Source organism: Leuresthes tenuis, unplaced genomic scaffold (assembly GCF_036924035.1).
Source record: "Leuresthes tenuis unplaced genomic scaffold, fLeuTen1.0.hap1 SCAF_17, whole genome shotgun sequence".
In the NCBI taxonomy this organism is placed as follows: Eukaryota; Metazoa; Chordata; class Actinopteri; order Atheriniformes; family Atherinopsidae; genus Leuresthes; species Leuresthes tenuis.
Genome location: NW_027325371.1, coordinates 8,531,744 through 8,558,729, shown reverse-complemented (window position 1 = coordinate 8,558,729; position 26,986 = coordinate 8,531,744). Strand labels below are relative to the sequence as shown.

The 26,986-nt window shown below is 42.5% G+C and overlaps 1 protein-coding gene across 8 annotated transcripts; it reads left to right on the top strand.

Annotated features, from left to right (window-relative positions):
- Positions 1–26,189, top strand: gpatch8 (G patch domain containing 8). 8 transcript variants are annotated; one of them, XM_072368067.1, is made up of 9 exons: positions 4,275–4,342; positions 5,244–5,279; positions 8,681–8,699; positions 11,584–11,656; positions 19,218–19,285; positions 20,224–20,310; positions 20,472–20,615; positions 20,752–20,888; positions 21,194–26,189. In XM_072368067.1, the coding sequence occupies exons 4-9, from the start codon at positions 11,650–11,652 to the stop codon at positions 25,041–25,043; spliced, it is 4,293 nt and encodes a 1,430-aa protein (XP_072224168.1). In that variant the 5' UTR covers positions 4,275–4,342; positions 5,244–5,279; positions 8,681–8,699; positions 11,584–11,649; the 3' UTR covers positions 25,044–26,189. The 8 variants fall into 8 exon arrangements, with proteins under 8 accessions (XP_072224164.1, XP_072224167.1, XP_072224169.1 ...); XM_072368063.1 differs by lacking the exons at positions 5,244–5,279; positions 8,681–8,699 and adding an exon at positions 1–107 and having other exon boundaries at positions 4,265–4,342; XM_072368068.1 differs by lacking the exon at positions 5,244–5,279 and having other exon boundaries at positions 4,272–4,342.
- Positions 26,190–26,986: the final 797 nt, after the last annotated feature.

Below are 26,986 nucleotides of genomic sequence, written 5' to 3'. Positions count from 1 at the left end.
CACAGCGCGCTTCTATGTGACACACTCAGACTGAGAGGAGAAGCTGCTACTGTGCACAGAAAATGGCCGACAGATTTTCTAGATTCAACGAAGAGCGTGATTTCCAGGTAATGCATGTCAAAAAATTGACATTTGCAGAGATTCTTGCATGCTGAAACATCCGTACATTAAGATGTATTAAAACGCTATGAAAGCAAAAAACATTTTTATACAGTTGTTTGAGTTTCGGTCTACACGTCGTTTGCTAGCACTGCAAGCTAGCTAAGCTAATGCTAGTGCACTGCGGCTCTTTTGATATTTACTTCCCTAACGTCAGTGGTTGACTACTTTTGCGTGCTTTCGGCTTAATTATCAATCACATCCGACTATTTCAATTGTTTTAACCATGCAACCGTAAAATACATTCCGAAGATCAACCAGCTCGTTAGTGACCTTGGGTATGCTGGTTATTTATCGACATATGCTAACGATGTATAGCTGGCTAACAGATGGCTAGCTTGTAAACGCATTTGCTTGCTGTAACACTAATAGCCACAATTTGCTGTATCATTTTGACAACCCAAATTAAACCACAGCCATTGGTAAACACGTACATATTTGTCTTGAAGCAGGCATCTGTCTTACATTATTTGTGATTGCCTCCGTTATTTACATTAAAAAGCGTACTTAGTGCAAGTTTGGGGCATAGATAACAATAGGTTTTTAACAACTTGTCTTTTGTCAATCATGTTTTGCGCTCATTAACGTTAATCTATCAGTGACGAACGTGTGTTTTTCGTCTCGGAAATGTATTCAATGGATGTTTTGTTGTATTGACGTAGCTAGAATTATTTGCTTTATTAAGACCTACCATGATGTCATGATTTGTTTATATTCTCAAATGCGCTTTTCACAAGAAATTAGGCTTGCTCAGCCCTGGTAAATGGAGGCTTTCTTTTTCTGCTTCAGTGTGAGGTCATCCATAAAATATGTTTAAAAAGTCGGTCTCCAATGTTTTTTTGATGACATTCTCGTGGCATAACCCGAAATCACCTTGTTTATTCAAAATGAATGCAAAAGTAACCGAGTTAATGAAATGCACGAGCTGTGTTTGTGTCGTTTTTCTTTGACTTGCTTATCTAAGATGTGAGACCACACCCTGTAAAGTCTAACTCAACACCGCTTGACTTGCACAATAATCTTTATTCTACTTTGTCATGCTTACTATCATCACAAATGTTTTCTTTCAAATCCCCCATTTGGCATAAGGCTGTTAGCCCATTGTATAATCCACTTCAGAGTCGGTCAACACGTTTTTAATGATTGGGGATTTACACGTTTGTCATAGTTTTTATTGACTAATCTACCAACAGACAGTTAAACTGACAGTTGCTGCTTTAGTATCCTCTTTCATGCAACTTCTGTCACGTTCAGGGATCAGTGGATGAATATCATAAAGGTCCCTTTATTATGATAAGACTCAGAAATGATTTAATTCCCTCATCCAGGGAATCTCAAAGTATTCATTCCAGGAAGCGTCTTTTTGCAACTGGCATCATCCAGTTAGCAAAGTTGCTGCACCATCGTGTGTGAACCTAAGCTGTTTTCACACTTGAACTCCAGAGATGATATGGAACAAGTGCAGACAATTTGGTTTGGTCCTTTTTTTTCCCTGCAGTTGCTGTTAACACAAGCCCTTCACAAAGGCAGACATATGCTGGAGAAGCTCTCTCACAGCTGGAAATGCAAGGGAGGGGCTGCAGGCCAGTGTGTCTTGAGTACAGAGGAGGCAAAACCTGATGTTTAAAGTACACCTTGGAAAATTGTTGTTTTCTTTAAAAAAAAAAAATTTAAAAAAGCCACCACATGTATCTGAACGTGTAGAGTACACTCACTGAACTCGCTTAGTTGCAGAAAATGCTCTGGAAAGTCCACTTCTATGTTTGCATGTCCTCTCACCTGCTGATATTCCAGAGATTTTACTAGAGGAGGGAGGGAGGGGGGAGCTTTACAATCTCTGCAAAAAGTTCGGACATTTCGGGACTTAGTGCATGTCTGAAAACAGCTATAGAGATGAATATTAATGTTAATTTTAAGATTGTCTCTAGATGCACTACACATTTGGTAGCCAAAATGTGTGCCAATTTAAAAGCTTTGCTTCTTTTTCGTCTCCTACTACCTTATGTGTGAGAGGGGAAGATGTTGTACGACAGCACTGTTCAGTTTGTCCTGCATTAGAGTTTAGATCAGTTATTTGAATACCGTCTCGGGGGCAATGCTGGTGTCAATTCTGCCGACCTCTGTCCATCACATTTGTCCTTTAGCTAAAATCACCACATAAAAATGTTTTCTTTGACAAGACCAGCTTGGTTTGATGCTTTTTAGGTTCTCGAATATGTGGTCTTTTGTAAAACAAATATTTTTAAACCTTTTTACAATTTGCAGCTTCTCATTTTAGAATCAAGTGGGGATTTGCAGGTGCAATGTTATGGGAAAATAGGCTAATGAAGAGCATGCAATGAAATGCATTACAACTTGGATGCAGAGTACAGATATTTTGTAAAAACGTCTTTTTTTCTCCAGCATTAGCTGTTGATCTGTGTTCTCAGCTATTCTGTTTGTGAGAGGTGCATTGCTGTGTGGTCTGAATGAGTCTGTTGAGAGTGGCTCTGGCACAGCACAGTGGAGCTCTGTGTGTGAGATCTGCTGTGAAGGCATTCATATGTTCAGTATTCAGAAAGTTTCTCTCTGACTCCATGGCTTAAAACTCGCTGCCAAGCAACACAGCCCAGGAAACACCCACAGATGGTTGAACTAATATGTACCACACATTCAGCCCAGCAGCTTCGTATAGTTTATTGATTTGCTTTGTCATCGGAGCTTTAGCATGCATTGTCCTGAGTAGCAGGAAAATACAAGGCAATTCATGAGCACCTGCTGAGATGGCCAGCAATAGCCTTCTGGTCTCCTAGTGTTTGTGGTATAAAGAGCATCCACTTAACTTATGTAAAAAAAGAAAACTACGATGAGAATTCACATGAGAGAACAGAACCAATATAATTTATGCAGAATTGCTTGAAATTTGTGTATGAGAGTCAGAGAAGTGAGGGAACGAGCAGAAGTGAAAATAAGAAGTCATTGTGGTGGGCGTGGGGCGGTACTGATGGCACATTAAGTGGTCTGAGCAGAAAGGCAGGGGGAGAAATGAGAGGGGAGCTATTGATTAGCTCATAAATAAATCCTTTGCTTCTCCCCTGCACCTCCTCTTCTCATAATCCCTGGCTTCACTCATGCTGATAGAGGGTTCTGTTTCATTTGAATTAATGACTACCAGTGTGGCATCAAATCACCTCATTATGGCGAGCTGATTCTGCAGATTCCTGAGAGAATACAGTGGGTAAAGCCCCTCGCATGGCCCGTCCACTTTAGCGTTGTCTCTCTGCAGACTTGCTATCTTTAGTTTTAAAGAGCACGTTGAGCATTTTCAGTAAGCTTCTAACACAAGATGCTGTCAGTTATATAAAGCCAAGGTAAAAGTCTTAATGTGATTGTTAAATACCTGAAGTAGACATGACAATAAAAACAATAAAATGTTCTAATGTTGTGCAGTTTGTCTGAGGATTTATTACATTTACACTTTGGAGTCGCCCAGTTTCCTGCTTTTTCTCTGGTCAGGAGAAAACAGACTAACAAACATGACTTTCCTGTCTTTTCTGCTGCTGAAGTGGAGGAAGCAATCTGTGTTAAAGCAGAAACTGTTCTATAAAGTCTTCTTTGGGTTGGGGAAGGGGGGTGGGGGGTTAAGCCCATTTCTCACTCTCTGTCTGGCACAAATATCAGTGTGCAGTATGTATATATAAAGCTATGCTTAAGACAGACAACAAATGACCAGAGGTACGCTTCCCTCACTGCCACTGCTGGAATATATTTACCACAAGAGAGACACAAATCAACCCTGTCATGTGAATGTTCAGAGATGATTTTAAACTAACTAAAGCACTCAATAATTTAACTCTTTTAAGGAACGAGCAAATTGATACTGCCATGACTCTGTATGAACATATTTCTCAATAACTGCTACAGTTTTATCCCTCATATTTTCCATATAATAGTATTATTATACTGTTTTATGTCATTGACTGTTTTGTCTTCCTCTGTGATTTCTTTCAGTCAACAGAACAGCTAGTGACTATTTTTGTTGTTAAGAAATGTTCTCATTTCACAGATTGTTTCAGCACTGTTGCTCAAATCTTTAAATGTGTCCGCCTGTCTGTCTGTCTGTCAGGGTGGAAATCACTTTGACCAGTATGAGGAGGGCCAGTTGGAGTTGGAGCAGGCGTCCCTGGACAAGCCCATCGAATCGGTAAGGATGCTTCTATAATCCCGCACCATTGGACCAGCTGTGAGAGTGGATATGATTGGTCCAGGGAGAAATAAGAACCACACCTTTTAACTCCATACTGTCCGTGTAGACGCATCCAGTTTTTTCTCGAACACACTCGCCACCTAACCTGTAGAATCACTTGTCTCATGTCCATTAAGTCCCTCCCACTTTCCATGCCCTCCACTTACTCCATATCCCGTGTGACAGATAAAATTATATATATATATCCTAGATTTCCTGTTTTATGTGAAGCTTAAAAGTAAACGTTAGATTATTTTGTAACAGTCTCACATTAGTCATTGTTAGTCATCTTAGCATTATGAGATGATTCTGTAAGCATGGAGTGGATGAAGCACTGTCATTCATTGCAGTTATCTTAATATCGTAGCTGCTCATCACTTTTAAGCTAATGTAGGTTAAGAATCCAAACATGCTAATGACCAGATTTTATCCTGGGTACAGGATGGACCTGCATTAAGCGAGGCTGACATATTGAACTATTTTACAGCTTTATACTTCTGTGATTCATTGCTCATTAGCACTTTTACTTTATTTTTTAGTTTTGAAATCATTATTAATTCCTCTTACAGCACAAATTGATTAAATGTGCATTACAGCCAGGTTAGGTGAAGTCATATATCTGATTATTATTTTTTTTTAGCATGAAATCAAATTTAAAATGAAATTATGCAGTGCTTATTCCACCCCATTTAGCAAACAAGAGAGTGCACATTAGATGGTGTGAATGGTTACATTTGTGTTTGAGTGAGCGTGTATCTATGTAGCTTTAGCATTTATCTGTTAGTATATAGTGTTTGTGTCTGTAGGACAGTTATCTTATTGTACACAACTTGGGGTGTTCGACATTTCTCTCCTGCAGCGATTTGGCCCCTATTAGCTAAGCAGCAATGACCCGGTTTGTATTTGCACGCTCTGCTTTCTTACTCCTATCTTTAGGGTCCTTGTAACGCTTCTCTTACTGTCTTTCTCTCTGTACCTCTCTGTTTTTCACAACTGTCACTCTTTCCATCTATTCTCTCGTTCTACCTCTGATTCTCTCTCGCTCCCTCCCTACTACACAGTGATTCGGTGTACAGTACCCTCTGTCATTCTGTGCTGGCATGGTGCTTGTGCAACTGGGACTGCATTTTTCGCTGAAGAGGCACATCAATAATAGCGCAGGCAGCTCTCTTCTGTCTTTCTCACTCTCTTCATCCCCTCTCTGTCTCTGAAGCATTGTGGTGAGCAGGCCCAGACTCCTCTGTATTAAACATAATCAGGTAACCTCCTCTCAACATCGTGAAATTGGCTTTTTGAACCAGTCAGACAGGCTCGGCAACCAGTGAGTAAAACATTTATGTATGTGTATCTATATCAGTTGGAAACCAACATAGCGCTGGTTGATTAATCACAAGTTTTTATGTAAAATTCAACATCTATTCTGCATTTTCCTACACAGGATATTCTCAAAGACATCAATTACAAAGATTACTTAGGGTAATAAAAGAATAGAAGGGCTATCTGCTGCAAATGATTGTAGCTTTGGTGTCATAGCAAGACTAAGGGCTCATATACACCAAATCTACATCAAGAACCAACAGGAACAAAAGGGCCCCTGTCTGGGTCTCCTTCAGTCTCTGGGGAGGAGAAGAACCAAAGCAGCACTCGAGCAGGTGGCTTATTGTCATAAGTTTCTCATTCTCATGTTTTTGTGTAGTTTTATGAGATAGTAAGTGAGGAGTTAATTGTAGCAGTGGTTTTGGCAACACTTGGCCAGTTGAAAAATGAAGAAACTGCACAAAATGAGGGAAATCATGGATTCTCCTGCTACACTGAATAGCCAGAAAGAATAAAGTCAATTTAAAGTTAAAGGGGTTCAACGGTGAAGATGTTTCGTTACACATTGAAAAGAGAAGAGAGACTGACAGTTTCAAACATTCCCGATAATCGATTGGTGTATAAGAGCCTTTAAACAGTTTGTAGGAAATAGGCAATTTGCATAAGCCTTTCTTATTTCTTATACAAGGAAATAATTTTTGTAGCAGGAACATGCGTTTGTCAGGGACTTGAGCATTTTTGTTATGATGTGCTTTACCACAGTTACACAAATACGTATCTGCTTTGTGTCAGTGATGGAGAGGAATAAAAGTAAGGAAGAGAGGTGGCCTGCTCACCGGGCTTGAGTGGCCGTTCTGCTCCTGCGCTATTATTTGTGGAGGGGTGCTAAGAGCTACGCCGCAGCATCACACAGCTCTTCACACATCTGTGGAAACACTGCTGTGGCAGAGCTGCTGTTACTGTCAAACATTGTAGTATTTCTGCTCTTTTTGGAAATTTTAGGCTCTAAAAAGAGGTGACAAATGAACGCAAGCACAATAAATTTGTTTAAATAATCCTAGATATCGAAAAAGTGCTCTGAGATTTCAGTAGTTCATAATGAAAATGCCATTCATTAGTTCTTATTTACAAGGAAAATTTTACAAAATTGGGACAACGCAATGCTTTACAGTGTCTTTAAAATATCTTTAGAAGAGGAGGAGAAATGTGTTCACTTCTTCCTCCTGACAGACTTGAAGGTATGATCTACACAGTATCTCTAAATTGGTAATTCATTTGATTCACACGTCTATCATTGCCTCCTTGCTACATACCTCTAAGGCAGGACTATTTGTGGCAGTTGTCTGCTAACATTACATCTTGGAACTGTTTGTGAATGCTTCGGCCCAGCTTCTCGGAGCCCCTCCTTTGCCATTTATTGTGTGTGATTCATAGGCAGCTAGAGGTCTGTGGTACTTTTTTGGGATCTCTTTTCTCTTCCTGTCTTTCCCCTTTGGTCTTTGATATTTTTTTCTAACACTGTTTTTGCATTGCATGTGTTAACTTGGTAGCATTCAGTACTATTTCCTCTCAACACTCTTGTCTTAATCACTACTATAATTTTTCTCCCGACTCATTCCTCCTACGTCTCCCACCCCTCTCAGTTCCTTAAACCCACTTTACCCCCTTCCTCCCCCTACTTGACCCAGTGCCACAGCGATATGCAGCGGGCAGCCTCAGAGCCAAAGAAATCACACGCACACACACACGGGAAATGTAAGAAACGCGCACAAGCCACAAGAAGATAACATTTTTAGTTTGAGCTTAATTGTTTTCTGCAACTTGTCACTCTTCTCTGTTGATAATAGAGATTCTGTGGCCCTGAAGGATAGTGACGTTTGCAGCATTTTCTTTGCATAGTTGTTTTTCCCTGTTTACAGTTAGATTCTTCTCACCTTTTCCACATGAAAAAAAGGTCAAAGCCAGCCCCCTTAACATACTTTTTTTATTTACGACACCAGTTTTAAGCTAGTGAGCAGAAGGTGATGGGTTTGTGGTCTTGGCAGAGACGTTCCCACTCCAGAAGTTAACAGAGAAGCTAGAGTGGAGGTTAAACTAACAAATGGAACATACACTTTGCTAAATTCTCAGTTTTTCAGTTGGGGCGTCGGTATTATGAGGTAAGTATTGCATTTAAAATTCCATTATTTAATCAGACTGCTTTCCTGTGATATTCTCAGTCACCCCCTTTAAACCCTTCATACTGAATCTGGCACATGCACACGTTCCTCCATTTACTGTGCACACGGGACTTCTGTTTTAGTCATTTGCCTTTTGGTGAACCTCAGCAGTTGTTTCCATTTAGACACACCTGCCATAGCTGACACTGACCAGGAATGTACTAAGCCCCAAACACGAGGGAACTGCTTAAAATGTAGAGTAGCAGACAGCAGAGCTTGTCCACCAACTGCTCATTTTTAGACTTATTTAAGAACATGTCGAATACGTGATCTGTTGTTGAAGAAAGTAAACTTCCATCCATTAGTGTCCCTGTCCATACAGTCTACAATTTCTCATTCCCAGACAGGGATAAACAAATACGTGCACATACTGACACGTCAGAAATGGCTGCATTGACTGAAGCAATGAGTCTAATAAATACTCTGAGGTCTCTGGGTCGGGTCCCCTGCATATCACTTCCCTTATCCATACCTTTTGTCATGCAGTGTGCCAATGACAGCACATTGCACACTTTTATAAGACATCCCCTCCTGTAGATCTCTTTTGTTTGTATAACATTTTCTTTTTTTTCTTTCTCCTGTATTAACAATCAGTTGGTGGATTTATTGAAATGCCTACCTTTTCTGTTTGTATACAGTGTTATGTTTAAAGGCAGAGAGAGATTTATATTCTTAAGAACTAGAGAAGCTAGCTGAATTGCAGTTGAAAGCGTTTGGCCGGTTTCTTACGTTGTGTCACGTGTGACTGTTTTTTTGACAGCCCAGTATTTTAAAGCCAGGTTCGTATGGAAATGCCTTCACTCCACTTGCACTGCTGTTGGACTCGCCGTCGTTGCTTTCATCCGTCTGTCTGTCTATTCTTTTGGTGCACTCATCTGTTGTCCAACACTCAGTCTGCACCTCATCTCTGCCCTCTAACCTTTGCTGAAGCCATTTTGACCTTATCTTCTTGATGTCTGTATTTGCAAACTGTTGCCTCGTCCAACCTGCTCTGCCTATTTCTGTTTTTAAACCGTATACAAATATAATGAAATGTGTAAGAGAAAGCACCTTTATTTTAAGGTAGGGCTTCATTTGACTTTTTGGTCCTTTGTTGGACTTTTCCAACTTTGGTAATGAAAAATAAACAAATGAGTGAATGAGAGCAATTCTCGGCAGCTAGTTTTAAGTGGATTTTATTTCCCCCTTTCATTCAAGCTTCGTACATGAGCTAATTCCCCAAATGCTCACATACACAGTGTGTTTGCACCATGATATGGAAGTGAAAGATAGAAGCAGGCCAATCGTCAGTGGCGTTCACTGCTGCAAATTCTGTAGTGATTCTGTACACAGCTAAGAAAAGTGTCGTAAAAAAGCAAACCGCGAAGCAGCACCCAGTCCTACGCTGAGTTTGGACTTCAGGCTTCTAATTTGTGAGTTGATTCGGACCGGCTGCCCCCACTCGTCTCTCCTGCATGTGAGGCCCAGCACAGATTCCTCGCTTATCTCATCCGTCCAAAGTATTGGACAGAGTCTGCATGGACTGGAGGGCTAAAAACAAACTGTAAAAGAAACAGGAAGCGAATGATCTCAGCAACTCTCCAGAGGCTGGATGCATATGTCAGCTCGATGATTAGAGTATATTTATTCTGGCCATGATAGTAAAATCCCATTTCAGTGTGTTTATAACCGACCTACTTGTTTCCTCCATGAACTCATCAAATTAGGCAAAGGCAGGCAACACTTTGCTTTCAAATAAGAGTACAACTAAAAAAAAGGATAAAGTGAAATTTATTCCAGTTGCAACCTTGTGGGCGGAGATGTAGTGTGTGCTGTGTGTTTGAGACTGCCACTCCCTTCACATGCTCTAACCCATACAAGCCCAGCTTACCTCCACCACCCAAAAACTCAGCCTCATCATGGCTCAGCCTGCTATGTTCTGCCCATTTTCCTGATTTTCCTCTCTTGTCAAAGAGAACTAATTGAGCCCCGTTGAGCCATCACCTTCCTCACTGTGCCTGATCCACCTGAGACTAACACAGCTGGAGTTTTGTTAACCTGCCCTCCACCCAAAGCCTGCCCCTCTGTATGCGTACCACTCACAGTGCGCTACTAACACCGACGACCCTTTTTGTTAAAACATTTTAACAAAAAGCTGCATGCTGTTTTTTTTCTGTTTTGTTCCAACCCCCCCTCACTTTCTGTTTGTGAAAGTTGATGTCAGTCTCTTTGTGATTATAAATATCCTTTTTGTTTGGTTTGTATGGTTTTTGATAGAATGCAGCACTCTGGTGAATGTCAGACAAGCTTGGAATAGTTATAATCACAACAGAAAAAACACTGCTTATAAAGAAATCTCATTGTTTCTTGTTTATTTGTGCTTGAGGATGTACTGTAGTGTGTAGTGGTGGGACGGTCTTGCATTTCACTTAATGTTTTTGTTATCTTGCTGACGCATACTACTGATATAATGGTCTCCAACCTGCACCATTGGCCCCACGTTGTGCTGGAAATTCCTGTTGTGCATATTCACGTACACTCCTGTAGCCTCTTTGGTTTGTTATCAGTTGTCTGATGTTGTCCACATTCTTGGTTTTGCAGTATTTCCCATAGAAATCATTGGTATAAATAGAAAAGCAAGTTAATACTTTATAGTAGATGGCCTCAAGGCAGTTCTACTTTGAACAATCTTTCCATAATGAAGCCATTTTTAATGTATTTTAGCTAACCATACAAACAGGCCATCTGGTCTGTAAAGTATGTTATTTAAGTTTCTGAATACAAATGAAATCTATGGGAAAAACAGCATGAATTCTTTGTTTAGAATTAAAAGTTGGAGCATGTTTGGGATCTGACAGTCGATAACAGATTAAAGATGCCAGAGGTGTCCAAAATCATGCACAACAGCCATTTCTAGTACATCTTATGGGGCTCGATGCACAAAACGTGTCCCTCTCTTCACCTGCACACCCACATTTCCCTTCACACGTGCATAGTCTGTCCACCTTGGGCCTTGTAATGGTAATCCAAGGCCCACTAGCTCCACTTCTGTCTCCTCCTCCTGCTATATTTTTTTGTGACAGCTGCATATATTTCATCATGCTCTCCTTGTCATGGTTACGGAATCACAGCAAGCTTGGAGTTTCTGGTCTTCATTTTGTTATTGCTAGATTTCCATACCTGTTCTGTGTCACTTTACTTTGTGTATTTAGATCTTACTCTGTAGTGGATCATATATGTATGCGTGTGATACATATATTTCCCTCTCCTCCTCCCCCTCCTCTTAACTTTTCACTTAGTGGATGTAGCTTGATATGTCACAGTATCTTAATTATGAGAAATAGAAATGCTTTTGCCCAATTCTTTTTCCTGAAAATAGTTTTTAAAATCATCTATATATTGTAGTATACTGGCTACATATAGTATATGTTTTCATCTAAGTCTCCCAGCTTTTATCTCTCTTCCCCAACTGCCCTCACACTCCTTGTGTTAGAAGACACGATTGTTACATGCTGTAGGTGATGACGATAATGACGATGGTGATGGTGGTGGTGGTTGTGCTAATGATGATAGTGATTTGAGTGTTTAATTTGTTTTGTCTGTTTTTTCACCCGTGCCCACGGGGTATAGCTCTTCTTATTATTGGAATATTTTTGGTTTTTTCTCCTCTGTTCTCTCTGCTAGGATAACATCGGGCACCGGCTGCTTCAGAAACATGGCTGGAAGTTGGGGCAAGGCCTTGGCAAAACCATGCAGGGTAAGGATGCACTCTCCAGCACACTGATGTTCTATGTATGCAGTGGCACTGAGCCACTACCTCCTGTGATTGCCTTCCCCTTCACATTTTCAGGATTTTATTTTGTACTTGCAGATTTTCTCTTCCCTTTACATCCTTTCTCTGACCTCTTCCTTTGTCTGTTACTTAGTAAAAAGAATTCTTATTGGGAAAAACATCATTCCAGTTGTTTTTGTCGTGATAATGCCGCTGTTCCCTCAAACTAGAAGATGGAAGAAAATGTTCCAGAGCTCATGTAGAGGGTTAAGACTGAGGGAGGAAACCGTGGGGGTTGCTCGACGGCGTTATTTATGAATGCTCCTTTGATGCATTTAGTTTACAGCAGTTCAGGTTAGAGTTGACGTTCCCTTTTGTTGACGTCCAGCTCTGAGCAGACACAGACCCGATCAGTGTGGTTATATGTCACACTTTTTAACCCTAAACCCACATCTACTGAACCTTTGCTTGACAACACATTTCATCAGTTTACATAATTTAAATGTGTCTTTTGTTACAGGTGTTCAATGTTGTTGCAGCTGATAATTGGCTGATAATTGTTTTTTTTTGTTTGTTTTTTTTTTAAATAAGGAAGGACACATGGTTATCGTTTGAAACTCCCATCAGAAACAATTCAGCATGGCAGATTCTTTCTAAAGCACTCAAAGTAATCAGCAAATTGCTCTCAGGTCTCGACTGGATTTAAAACTGTAGCCCTTCAGGCTTTGCTAAACTTGTTGACCCAGTCTGAGGTTGTGGCAGAATCTCGATAGCTTTGCATGATGGAATTAAAAGAAGCTGGTCTTTGAGTGTAGTCCAATACATCAAAAAGTTACTGCGGGCTTATTTCTTTCTGCAGTGCAACAGAACATCTGGCCAGGTGCTGCTTTGGACAATCACACATTAGCTGCTGCAGATCTCTTGTCATACAAACACAGCTTTTTATCTTTTCACCATAGTAAAAACCTTGTTTGTTACTGAGACGATTTGAATGTATAGACATGCAAATGCATTTATCTGTTATACCAGCTGGACCACAGCTACATGTGAACAGGTTAGCTTGTCTGGAATTGCACAAAATTTAAGTTCTTAAAGCTGTTGGAGGTCAGATTGCTTCTGCATGTATAAGCTCAACTAGTTTCAAACTCGTGTAGGTGCTCTGCTCGTTCTGCACACTTCCCCCTCCCTCTTTGACTCGGAAAGTAATAGGTCAGCAGAAAGGAGCTCTGTATTATATATTGCCACCGGCATCACAGTGTCAGACACACTTCTGCCAATAACTATTCCCCACCCATGCATGTATACTTGGACAAGGACAGTGGCCCAAATAAATGGTCCAGTCGAACTCTAACTGAAGCTTGATGCAACTGCTGTGCATGTAAATGTACTGATTGTCATAACGATGCCTCAAACAACACATGTCAGAAGTTAGATGTTAATACTTTGTATCTCTGAAAGTAAAATGAATTGTGCAGGACAGAAAACTGTTTACTGACACTCTGAAGGAAAGAGGTAAACTTTGTTTGGGCCATTTTGTGCAACTGAATGAACGACCTAGTTTATCCTGATGCACTGTAAGAGTTTGAGGGCTGAACATAGCTGAGTGTGTAGGTCTTCTTGGCTGACGTAAGAACCTCATTAGTTCATTAAACCTCCTGTGCTCATAAGCTCATTGGCTCAGAGTCAGTACTTTAGAGCACTGGCATGTTTCCACAGAGCCCTTCCCTTTCTTTTCACTGGCTACCCTGCTCTTACTGTCTTCATTTTCTCTCTTTCTGGCTTCTTTTAAGACTTTCCTCATAGCCTCACCCATCTCTGGTGGATGTTGTTGAGCATTGTCCACAAACATCATCTCTTGCAGGCTAATGATTATTATTAACAGTCTGTTCATTGAAGTTGTTTTTCTCCAGCACTTCTGGCATTTAGTCCCATCTCCCTCCTCCACCATGTCCCATTTTATCCTTTGGATCCATACCATATCAGTCGTTTACCTATTCATCTCTTTGATGTGAAATTGCAACTCTCAAGTGCAGTGGTCTCCCTGGAAGCCCACCAGAGACATCTGTTCTCATTAAAGAATGTGAAGGTACGTCATGATGGGCTGCATGTTGGGATATAAGGGCCATCTTGAGAGGAATGCTCCCTTTTATCTGCACTTGCCAGTGTATAGCATAGTTAGATTTGGTTTAGTTTGGCTATAAAGCGGGGTTAAATGGCCAAATTTTATAGAAAGGTTGTGGGATGGAGGGAGGGAGAATACTTTGTTGTATCAAACTCAAGTTCAAGGATTATTCTAATGGCCCTACAGGTAGAGACTTTGAATTACAAGACCAGTATTACGCTAAATGTTGTTTGCTCACCACTAGGGAAAAAAGATTAGAACTAGTTTCCTTTCTGCTGAGCTGCATTTGTCCCATTGTAGTCAAGTCCTAGACACATGTGGATGATTGCTTTAGAATGTGGTCTTGTTGTTGGAGATAAATATTCTGAATGTGTGGATTGATCTTTCAGACACCTTCAGTTAAATTGAGTGTCTGTTCGAGTGGTTAATGAGCTGTGTTGCTGCTGCCCTCGCACCTCTCTCATGTACATATATGGCCTTAGTTCCCTGTGTCTTCTTGTAGGTATTCTCGGCCAGACCAAGGCCATAGAGCACAGTAGACCAGGAAGCTGCTTCATTCCGGGCATGCTGACAAGTGCATGGAGGCCAGCAACATGGCAGAAATTTCAGAGCATAGCATTTGCTTTCCATCGTTGTTTATTTCCAACTGGCCTTGAACAGCTGAATAGCAATCTATTTGATGTGATAAGGATGTGTGCTTTGTGTGGAGGAGAGAACACGTTGCAGGGGCTGACTGTGCTCTTGTTTTTGCCGCTGGCACCACTCATGTGGTTATGTAAGCATCCTGCTTTGTGGGCAGATGAGACTGCAGCAAATTGTGTCCAGTTGTGTAGGAATTAATGGCCCAATGTTGGAGCTTCTGATTTCTGTTCAGATTTGCAAGTAGAAGGAAGAGCAAGCTCACAGTATTATTGCACCATCACATCTCATTGAAATCTTCTGGGTTAATCATTGCAATCTTCCTCATCCTTCCTATTCTCCTTGCCAAAACAGACGGTTGTTGAAATTTGAAGTTAAAGCATTGTCCCCTCTTTAAGTTTTTCACTGTATTGACTTTGTTCTTATTCTTCTTTTGTCCCTTTTGCCCCTTTTTAGGTAAGGTTTGTTGGATCCTTTCTGTATGTCAGTATGCGTGTGTGGGTGTGTTTTCTTTCTCCCACTCTGCAGTTGACCTCAGTGTAACACCCCTTTTACTGTGTATCATAGGCTAATGGCCTCTGTCAGCTTCCTCTTTGCTTCATAATCACTAAACCTTTATGTCAATCTGCTTAAGAGTTAAGTGCTTCGATTTGAACCAAGAATAAAGATCCATTTGAAATCAAGGTAGATCTAGGAAGCCATGATTCCATCACATCCCCTAGAATCATCATCTCCACATATTTAGATTTTTCCTCTTTGAGTTTCCGTGGCTGCTGTTGGGTAATCTGATTGGCTGTAACCACGGCTCAGACTTTGAATGGCTTGCAGAGTAGACAAGTTTTCTCCCCTCTGCTTGTTTGCCTGTTTCTACTTCTAAACCTGTGAAACTTGTGTATGTGTGTGGTCATTACGTGGGACTGAGATGTATGTGTGTATCTGCTACTTACCGGGCCATAGAGTCAACTTACAGGGAAAACCTCTCCACCCATCTACACCCGAGTGTCTCTGTCCCCATGGTTACAGGCTTCCATCCTCCCCCTGTTTCTTTGCCACTCCTGCACAGCATGTTTGTCCCAGAGGTGCATTCCTGCCTGCATCAAACTGTCACTTACCTGGGGCTTTAAGCAGTGTTGGAGGTAGCACCTCTGAATCACCACTTTCATGGAAGTGAATATAGTACGATAAATGGGATGTACAGTTTATTTACGTTTTTAATTGCTGTTTCATAGCGATGCAGAACACACTCTAAGCACTGCTCAAAGCCTTGCTGGCTCTTCCCTCAGGTACATTTTTTATGTGTGTCATGTGTTCTCTTGTTGCGGCGTTAAGCACATCCCAAACTCGGCTTGCTGGCTGCAGGCTGGCGAGGAAATGAGAGAATCTCAGGGAGATTTGCTAACTAGGCTGACAAGCGTCTGCGAGGCAAAAGGCTCAAAGGGGGAAAATGGTGGTCATCCCTACAAGCATTAATCACCACAGAGTAGATATTTCACCATGTCTCTAAAAACAAGGCAAAGTATGCTTTGGATTGAAAACATCTTTTTTTTAAAAGTGTTACTTGATAGAGATGATGTATCTGATATAGTCAGACTTGGCTGTTTTTATCCATTCTCTTATGTAGTACTCTGCCCTCAAAAAACGTATTTATCTCCATTATGTTTTTGTGCTTGCTAAGGTAAAATGTGAAGGATTTCTGGGTTTTTACAGCCTGTTTGCTTTACTGTAGCTCCTTTTCCACTACAGAGACTTGTAGACCCATAACCCGTTATAAACTTATGAGAGCTTGAGCGTAGTCTTTGCTTTTCCATTTAATTTTACAAACAGGGAAGGATCAAATGTAGACTCTTCAAAAGGCAACAGGAGGTTAGACATGGTCATTTTACTGCAGGAAGTCTTAAGAAATCTTTGTTTATCTAAATGCGTAAGCCACATTGCATTTGCTTGTTTTAGTTTCTGTTTGACAAATGATGTGCAACAGACCTCTACCGTCATCTACCACTTCCTGAAAATTTAGCTTCCAAAACTCCACTGTCCCATATTAGGAGAGGAGACGAGGGAACGGAGGTTGAACCGATGACTGCAGCTACAAATTCAGGTCGCAAGGTCGTGTAGTGGAAAAGGTTTAGTTTTAGGGGGTGGTAGTCTGGTTCCAGTTCAGAAAGCATGATGACACCACATTAGGAGCCTGGGGACTGGGGCCAGAGGTTTGGAGATAGTGGTGAGAGGAACTCCCTGTAAGCACCTAGCCCTGAATGAAGGGATGAGGTGGGTGGGGGTGGGGGGGTGACACACAGAAGCTCCTCTGGTATTGAACGCTCCTAAACCCCACAACCACACTCCCAACCCCACCCTCCCTTCTCTATGTGCCTCAATCTTCCTGCTTAACCAATTGGTGTTTCTTTTTTACAGCGATTTGATCCTGCCCATGTTGTGCTGATGGTAAACTTAGTGGTAAATGTTATTTTATCCCCCAATTGAATTGTTTTGTTTGTTTTAATTTTCCCATTATTTTGTTTTCCTCTCATCAGAGCACAAATGCTACATAGGCTTTTAATTCTCTCTGTATTAGTCCTCATTCTGCTGCTTGTATATTACCATGCATCTCTGTATTACTCTTAGAAAATTGTCATTTTGTTTGTTTTCAGTTTTTTTTTCTTTTTTTCAAACCTTGTGATTCACACCTTGTGATTTAGGTGCACATTGTTTTTGTCTGGTCCCTTTGTTTTCCACTGGAATGGGTAATGTGAAAGTATTGTCACTGTGTTTACAGATTGGTGATAGTTTGGGATGACTGTAATTGTTTCTGAATCTTTAATTCTGGGCCTTGTTTGTGATTCCATTCAGACAGACCGCTGCAGTGGCTGGCTAACAGACTAAACTCTGTTTTTGGTTTCACTTCTCTGTCGCAGTTTGTGAGAGAGTGTGAAACCACACATCTATCTGTAAACTAGTCTTATGATCTCGATATCACACAAACAGTCCTTTCCTCTCACTTACTCGGTTGAATATGGCCTCCATAATCATGTGATCGGAGTTAGGTATTTGGTGAAAAACTCGCCCAGGTGACAGACACTGCAGTGGGACTGAAAGTCCAGGCAGGTCATTACATGTTACAATGCATCAATAGTTTCCGAATGAATATGTCATTGGGCTGTGATGAGTAAAGTACAAAAAAAGGCACAGGAATGACTTACTTCGCATTGTTCTTACCTTCCTCTATCCAGGAAGAGAAGAATTTGCCACACTTTTCATTTTAAAGTGAGGAATTCAGATTTGAAGCAAAGCCAAAAGCCTTAATTAGTGTCAGTATATTGTACATTTTGTCTCTTTTTAATTGAAAGCATTAATTTTTTAAAACTGTAATAATTATATATAGTTATATATAGTAACTTGAGAGAGCAGAAAATCCAAATTGAAAAGAAAGGAGTGACAACATTGGAACTGCAGTTATACATTTCCATTCCCAGTGCTATAGTTTTCCATATGCCCAATGGTATACAGAGAATATGATTTGTGGATAAAGGAAAATTAATATGTGGGAGGGAATTAAAAAAAGAAAAAAAAACTGAAACCAAACTGAATTGATAATCACTATCAGTAAGATTGGGTATCTGGCTGGCATCAGAAGCAGCAGACTAGTCCAAATTATTCCTTTTGTGCCTTTTGTTTTGAGATTCCCTTGTCTATCTATCTGTCTGTCTGTCCTCCCCTTCCTTCTCCTCCTACTCATACCCATGTTTTCAGGTAAGTATCCCCATCCCTTGCACTGTCACCATGGCGACACCTGGCCTGTGACGTCACTCTGCTGTAGTTCAGTGCTTGTGTCCTTTCATTTGAATTTTTTATTTTTTTTTTTATCATTTTACTCTTTCTCTCTGCTTTGTTTGGCTGATTATGAGTGGATTAAGCAATTCTGTGTCAATTCTCCAAAGTAGTTTTGATTTTTGTATATTTTATATCTTAAATGTTTCTTTCTGTTTTTTGGTCGTCTTTTTGGTTTGTTTATTTTTCTACAGTTAATTTCCTTCTGATCTAGCTCTTTTCACAGCTTACATAACATAGCTAATCTAGACAGGAAGATGATCTTTCACTTTGAGTCATGGTGGAGCAGGAACAAGAGAACAGATCTGGCCCTCAGGACAGTGAAAGAGGCTCGCAGGGGTCAGCAAGAGATAATGCAGTAGTCTACAAAAAATATTTAGGAGCTCTTGAAGGGTGTCACAAGCTGCACAATCCTGTTGCATCTCCCTTTCTACACACAAGCACCACACATAATTCTACAAGCTGTAGCTTGCTTGATAGACTTGGCATTCTGGTTTAACAGGACTGCAGCAATGAGTGGACAGGGGGGGGGGGGGGGGGGGGGGGTGCGGGTGGCACAGCTAGACTAAAAAGACATAAAAATAGATTGGCTTAAAGCTCACACTCTTGTTTCTGTTGCACATTTTCTATCAAGACATGTTGCTGAACAACCTTCATGCCCTTGTCATCATTCAATTGAACAGGAATAAAAATAGCTGCAGCTAATATAAGTCATTGAAGATGCAAACCAGCAGCCAGGTGAAATGTAACAGGAAGGCAAAATTTGTTCCGTATTCTGTGGCTGCAGTAAGCTGTGAGAATGGCTGGTGTTTGGTTCACTGTAGCTTTCTGGTCTCTTTGCACTTCAAGGCAAAATTCTCTAACCCCAGCACCCTATGCTCTAAAAGCAGGCTGTCTCCGAGCTGGCCCTTTGTTCCAGTGTCTTAAACTCAACTGGTCCTCTCTCTGTCTCTTTTCCCTCAGGACGCACCGACCCTGTGCCCATCATCCTTAAATATGATGTCATGGGGATGGGACGAATGGAGATGGAGGTAAGCTGTTAATTTCATCCCTATGTGCTCTTATATTCATGTTGTGTTTAGTAGAAACTGTAGTTGGCATAAATAAGCAGTTTTTTTTTCTCGTGCAACACACATAATGTTCAATCTCTTAACTTATTTTGATTATGCCCCTGTTCAGTGGAAACAACATCAGCAGCCACACTGTGGGCCACTTGACTAAACTAGGTCAACATTAGTTTTTTTTTTTTTTTTTAAATCTGTCCTCATTTGCAAAATTTCACTGCTGACAACAAAATAGCCTCTGGAGGAATCATTTGAAGCATCAAATGTATATTTGCTAATGCTGGAACATTTAAGGCAGAGGTTAGGTCCTTTAGTGAGCCATAGTGAAGTAGCAAGGCCACTTCATGTGGTGATGTTTTACAGAATCTTGGTTGTGTGGTGACTGCAGCATTCACACAGAGAAGAGTATGTTTCATGCATCTAAAATCTTTACTATCTTCACTGACCTGATCTCTTTAAATTTCAAGGAGATGGATTTAAATATGACATATTAGGCAGGTCTAACCTCCCTGATCTCACTGCTTCTGTTCAAAGAAAAGAAAACAACCAGTCCAGTGTAATTCCACTAAAGGTACTCTGACACCTGTGATGTTTCAAATCAGCTGTCTGAATTTGACCATTTTTGGATTTTTCATGCTAAAGAAGGATTTATGTGTTCGTACATCTGGTAATATATTTGACCTTCAACAAAAAGCATTGTTAGTGTGTAGGAGAAAATACACATGCTGACCAATCGCACTTGGTGTACCCACGTGCTGTCTCTGTAGCCCCTGCAGCCCGCTCCATAACAGCTCGTCTGAGCACGGTCTTCAACTTCTAAGTGGCTCATAAGATGAATTTGGACAGCTGTTGTTGACTTGTGTTGTTTTCTGCAAGAGCTAGAGCTGCTGTGTTTGTTCTTTTAGCTGGACTATGCAGAGGATGCCACAGAGAAAAGGAGAGTACTGGAAGTGGAGAAAGAGGACACAGAAGAACTCCGACAAAAGTACAAGGTACAGAGGGCAAGAAGTGCTGTTTCCATAGATGTATGTAAAGGTAGTAAATGACAGATGGAAAGCACTCTTATAGCAGAACTTAAAAAGAAGAAAAAATGCCTGTACTTTTAGAACACACCAATTAACCCGTTACCTTCTGTGTTTGTCATGAAACATAGGACCAGATGGAAAAGGAGAAAGCCATCGCAAAGGCTCTGGAGGACCTGAGAGCCAATTTCTACTGTGAGCTGTGTGACAAGCAGTACACCAAACACCAGGAATTTGATAACCACATTAACTCTTATGACCACGCTCACAAGCAGGTACTTCTGATTGCCAGCTCTCATATTAATGCTGATCTGTTGTGATTTTAACACACGACAGAAATGGTTTGAGACCATGACTTTATTTAGTTTTGTTTTATTCATTACGCTACTTTATTGTTTTTATGTAATCCAGAGGCTGAAAGAGCTGAAGCAGAGGGAGTTTGCTCGTAATGTGTCTTCCCGTTCTCGGAAAGATGGAAAAAAGCAAGAAAAGATGCTGCGCCGGCTGCATGAGTTGGCTGAGCAAAGGAAGCAAGACAAACAAGACCGGTAAGAAATCTTTACTGGAGTGCCCTCTGCTGGCTGAACCGAACCTGTTGGTGGCACAGTGTGAAATCTGATGCCAGGTTCCCAAAAACTAATATTTTAACCTTTTGATCTTACATTAGGTTGAAAATATGTGCATTTTATTTTAGATTTTACTGCTGGAGGAAAACCCTGATATGAACCATGAATTTGATTTACCTTAAGTCTAGGATTTAAGCTGTGAGGGCTTTTTCAGTGCAATTATCTTGAGAATTTCATCAAGCCTGTCATTTTCTCCATCACATTGGTATCCTCCTTGTGTTTTTTAGTACTCCTGGAAGTGGACCCATGTTCAAACCAACCACAGTCGCTGTTGATGGAGAGAAATCAGAAGAAAGTGACAGCATGATACTTGAGAATCCTGCTTTGACAGACGTCAACCCAGAAGGCTCACCGACAGAAAAAACGGACCAGTCTCCTCCAAAGTCTGGCCCAACTATTAGTTTTTCTCTGGGAAAGAACCCCTCCTTATCCCCAACCCCCAGTAGTGCATCCAAAGTCAGTGTGTCATTCTCCTTCGCCAAGAAAGCTCCTGTGAAGCTAGAGACAGCAGCTGCTGTATTTGCTGATCACGGTGAGGAGGCTGTGGAGGAAGAAGAAGGCCAGGAGGGAGAAAAGGCTGGAGGACAAGAGGAGGTATCAGGCTGTAGCACAGACAGCCCTATGGGAGTATGTGGAGTAAGTGAGGGAGGAGATGCAAGTGTTGCAGCTGGAATGGAAGAGGTGCAGCAGCCTGATGATGGAGGTTCACTAGCCTCCACTCTCAGCAAACTGAAGATGATGATGAAAAAGGAGGAAGGATATGCTGGCCAGGAGCCCCAGTACTACCACTATATACCTCCAGCTCACTGTCGGGTAAAGCCGCACTTCCAGTTTCTACTATTCATGAAGGCTTCTGAGCAGTGTCAGAGCAAAGAAGATGAGGATGAGGATGAGGAAGAGGAAGAGGTTCAGGAGGAGAAGAAGGCTGACGACAGCTCAGATCAGACAGAGTCCAATGCCACAGAGTGTAAATCTGAAAAAGAACAAGGTAATGATAAGTCAGCTGCTGAGTCCGAGCCAGAGACAGCTCCTCCATCACCTGAAGTTAAGACTGAGGAAGCTTCTTCATGTGCCGCGGAAACTGCATCCGCTGCAGCTACTTCTCCTAATGAGAAAGCAGAGAGCACATCCGATACGCTGGATTCAAACTCTGGCCCTAAAATTCCTACAGGTCCCTTCTTCCCAGTCCTGAGCAAAGATGAGAGTACTACTCTGCAGTGGCCAACGGAGCTCCTTGAATTTACAAAAGCGCAGCCTTCCCTGTCCTACAGCTGTAACCCCCTCTACTTTGACTTCAAGCTGTCTAGAAACAAAGGACTGCGTGGTGGGAAAGCAGCAAAGTCCCCCAAGCTTGGTGAAGAGACTGACGAGAAAGGACAAGAGTCAACTGCCTTACCAGCTGAAGCAGCTCCAGCAACTGAACCTGGGACAAGCACTGACAAAGACAAGTCGGGGAAGGGAGATCCCGACCAGTCAGAGAGCGATGAGCAAAAGCCTGCGCCTGGCAGCAGCAGTGCAAAGAAGAAGAAAAAGAAGAAGAAGCACAAGAAGTCTGCAAAGCATTCAAAACGCAAAGGAAAAGAAAAGGGTGCAGCTGAGGAGGCAGAGGGAGACACTGAGGTAGTGCAAGAAAAGCCCAAAAAGAAAAAGAAACACAAACGGAAGAAGAGCAAAAACAAAGCTCCTGATCAAGATGAGGCAACCGGTGATGAAAAGGAAAAAGTTAAACCAAAGTCCGAGGATAAAGCTGTTGCGTCCTCTGTTCAGTTGGCAACTGGAGGGGCAGTAGCTTCAGGAGCAGAACTGGGGAAAAGGAAGCGTGCTGCTAAGGATGTGCCTTCCAAGTCTGGAGCAGAGGAAGGAGGAAATGGAAAAAGTGCTGACAAGGCCAACTCCTCACAGGAGTACAGTGGCAGCAAGAGACAGAAAACGGACTCTAGTGCATCTCAAAGTGCCTCCTGCTCCACCTCTGCCCAAAAGAGTCCTGGACATGGGAGACCTCCGAGCAGCGAGAGTGAAGAGGAAGGCGGCTCTAATACCCAGCGTTCACGTCACCACAGGTCAAGCCCGCGTGATCAGCGGCGTCACCATAGTGAAGAATCAGGGCGCTCCTGCAGCCGTTCATCAAGACGGGGAGACAGACGTGGCAGCAGTCGTAGGCGCCATCGTGGCCAGACCTCCCGTAGTCGCTCTTACTCGAGCAGCTCGGAGCGTTCCTCGGCCGGAAGCAGTGCCTACAGCCACCGTAGTCGCAGCTACTCCGACAGCTACAGTGACTACAGCACAGAGGGTCGCAGACGAAGGCACTCCAAGCGTTCGTCAGACTCTGAGTATGAGCGTAGGGGAAGCAGAAGTCGTAGACGATCCAGGAGACACCAGTACTCCTCTTCATCTTCAGAAGACTCCCGCTCACGTTCACGCAGCTACAGCCGCAGGAAGAGACACCGACGGCACCATCGAAGCAGCTCAAGAAGTTCCAGCAGCTGGAGCCGCAGCACCAGTGCCAGGTCCTGGAGGCGTAGCTACAGTCGTAGCCACAGCTCTGTTAGCCGCTCTTCCAGTTCAAACAAAGGCTCCCCCCACAGACGAAGCACCAGGGGTCGTGGGGACACTGAAGCACAGCGCAGAGACTTCAACCGCTCTCGCATCTACCGCTCCCAGTCTCCACGATCATCATCTTCACGTGGCCTTAACCGCAACACCCATTCATCGAGCTTGCAGGCTCTGAGGCAAGGGTGTTCCAGAGATGCAGGAGAACAGAAAAACACACTTACTGCGCGTCAGCTTTTAGAGAAAATTCAGTCTAAAAAAAGCTCAAATGATTCTGCTACAGGAACAAAGTCTGGGATTAAGATTAAGGATCCACCACAGGGCTATTTTGGTCCTAAATTGCCTCCAACTCTGGGAAGCAAAGCCATGTTGCCACTTTTTGGTAAGCTGCAGGCAGGGAAGAAACCCCTGATTCCCCTAACCAGACCAGATGAGGGAGGGAAATCTGGGAAGAGTTCTGAAGCTGAGCGAGAGGTTATCCTGGTGGAGCCGATAAGGGAGTTCCCTCCACCTCCACCACCTCCAGCCCCACCAGTACAGAAGGTTGAAGAAGCCCCACAGGCCTCGGTGAACCAAGAGGAGACACAGCAGCACCCCACTACGGAGGACCAGGTACACCAAGAACCCCGGCAGTTGTTTGAACAGGAACCCTCCATGATGATGCCCCAGTATCAAGGAGAATCAGGACAGGACCCTTCCCAGAACCCAATGATGGAGTCTCTCATGCCTGAAATGCAGCAGCAGCAGCCCCCAATGCATGCCTACCCTGCTTACCCACCTCCCAGTCTGGAGGAGGATTGCATGGAGGCAGAGGAGGATGGGCTGGCTCCTTTGGAGAGTCAGCCCATCACGTTCACTCCAGAGGAGATGGAGAAATACAGCAAACTGCAACAGGCTGCGCAACAGCACATTCAGCAGCAGCTTTTAGCCAAGCAGGTCAAAGCATTTCCGTCAGCTGCTGCAGCTGCGGCTGCCGCCGCAGCAGCTGCCAACTTAGCCCCAGCTCCCCCTCCACCAGCCCTGCAGCAGATCCACATTCAGCAGCCAACTGTGTCCGTAGCTTCTGGCACATCAATCACCACGGTGCAGCACGCCATCCTGCAACACCATGCAGCCACCGCTGCAGCAATGGGCATCCACCCAGCACATCCCCACCACCCTCACCCTGCACATGCTCAGTTGGCCCAGGTACATCACATTCCCCAGCACCACCTTACTCCCATCTCACTGTCTCATTTGGGCCCCTCTCTCGGTCATTCTTTGGGACATTCGCTGGGCCATGCCGGCCTGATTCCTGCCCACCCGACAGCCTTCCTCTCTGGTCAGCCCATACATATTATCCCTGCTTCTGCACTTCACCACACCCCATTAGCTCTCCACCATGTCCCACATGCAGCTCTCTATCCCACTCTTTTCACACCTCGGCCCTCTCAGGCTGCTGCAGCAGCAGCTCTCCAGCTCCACCCACTCCTGCACCCAATCTTCTCAGGACAGGACCTCCAGCACCCACCTAACCATGGCTCTTGAGTTAGGATGGGAGTGAAATGGGGAATTCACAGCACTCAGCCACTGGCAGAAAGACTTCACCTCTGACTGTCTCGGGTAAAGGCTTTGGATAAAGTCTTTGCAACAAGGAAGCTTGTCAGTAAAACCATGATTTTTATTGACCTATACAGAGCAACAACTTGTTGCCACAAAGTGGTGCAGCCTGTTAGGTTCACAATTGACACTAACATTTTTCTTAAGTTCATGTATTTTTATGTTTTCTGAGAATTTTTAAGATGGGTTGTAGATTAAAGAGACTCTCTCTTTAGATTGGTTTATATTCCCATCCTGATAAAGCACTGGATTTTTTTTTTTCTTCCATGTATTGCTAATTTCGGCAGCCAAAGAGAAATACTGATGGCTAGACAATAGACAGTCATGTTGAGACAGGACAAATAAGTGGTTTTGTTCCAGAGAGGAACAGCTTCAGCGTTGTTGTGTGAGGTGCTCAGACATGGACAGTAGGATCATTTCTTCATACCCTTTATGTTCTGAAATGACTACCTGCTCCTTATTGGAATTCCAGTCTCCAAATAATTTGTAATGCAGTAACTTGTACATATGTCAGTGTGTAATGTGAAGAATTCTAACAATTATGATCATACGAAATTACAGCTGTGGTGTCTGAACTATGGGACACCGGTCCTCTCTGAAGGAGGAAAAATGTGATGAAGGGGTTTTAACATCCCTAATACTCTGAGGCAAATCTCGTGTTCCCTGCTTGAGGGGATCATGTGAATGAATTGCACTGAAATCTGTACATCGAGGTGGTGCTTTTGCATCATGTTACAAGATTGTAGAATACTGCAATAATTGTATTTTTGTTTTTAAATTATTTTCCAAAATGCTCTTCATGAGAGGGGCTGTGTTTGGCTTTTGTGTAATTTTGTAAATAAAAGTGCTGTAGATTTAACCTATTAACGTTTCAATGGGTTGAGAAGGCTATTGGTAAAAGCAGACAAGTGACAAGCTGGATAGAGGACGGACGTGTGTGGATTTATCAAGGTTGTTTCCTAATCATCCCAGGCGGGCTGGGATGGCAAACAAGTGATCTGTCAAAAAGTAGCAACTCTGTATTTTTTAAAAACCTAACTCTGTTTCAGCAAATAAAATTTTGAGTTCAGTTCATGGATGTTTTTTTGTTTTGTCATATTCCCATAGCCAAACATTTCCTGCAGGCCTCCCTGCTGCACAGTAGATGGTGCCCCTGTTACAGCTTTCAATAGAAGTAAATCCACAACACGCCTACCTGTGGAGACTGTAGCCCTCTTTAGGTGCTTTTAAGAAGCAGTAATCACAACAACAAGAGAGTTACACCAGCAGAATCTAGACAAGTTTAATAAAAACATTTTATTTTCTAAGAATTTTAACAACTCACATCGTGAGGCTACACTGATGCAGAGACAAAGCATGTTATTACAATGGGACTGCTGCTCCCGTAGTCTTTAATGCAGAACTGTGCCGTAAAGTTTCATCTATAAGCCCAGCAACAGAAACGATTTATCATGGACATGTCACTGAAACCAGTGCAGTTCAAGACACCAGTCCTAAAATAAATCCCATGCTTCACCTTTGCAGGGGCTGTCTGACGATGCAGGCAAACCTTGTCATTATACTTGCATGTGTGCATGATCTGCCCACATCTTATGGAGAAGTCATGTTAGAATTTTAACAGGGTGACAACTTTACGAGCATCAGACCAGAAACAGATTCTCCTGTGATTAGTGTTGAGTTGTAATGTTCTGAGCCATGAAGCGTAGTGAGAACTTCCACACTTGTACTTCTTATATTTGAAAATTACACATTCAACAAGGCAGAATGACCACATTAATGGCATTAACCGAAGGAGCCAAGCAATTAGTTTTTCATACAAGGAAAAAGCAACAGTTTAGAGAATAATTTACAGTTTTTACAGTGGTTTTGAA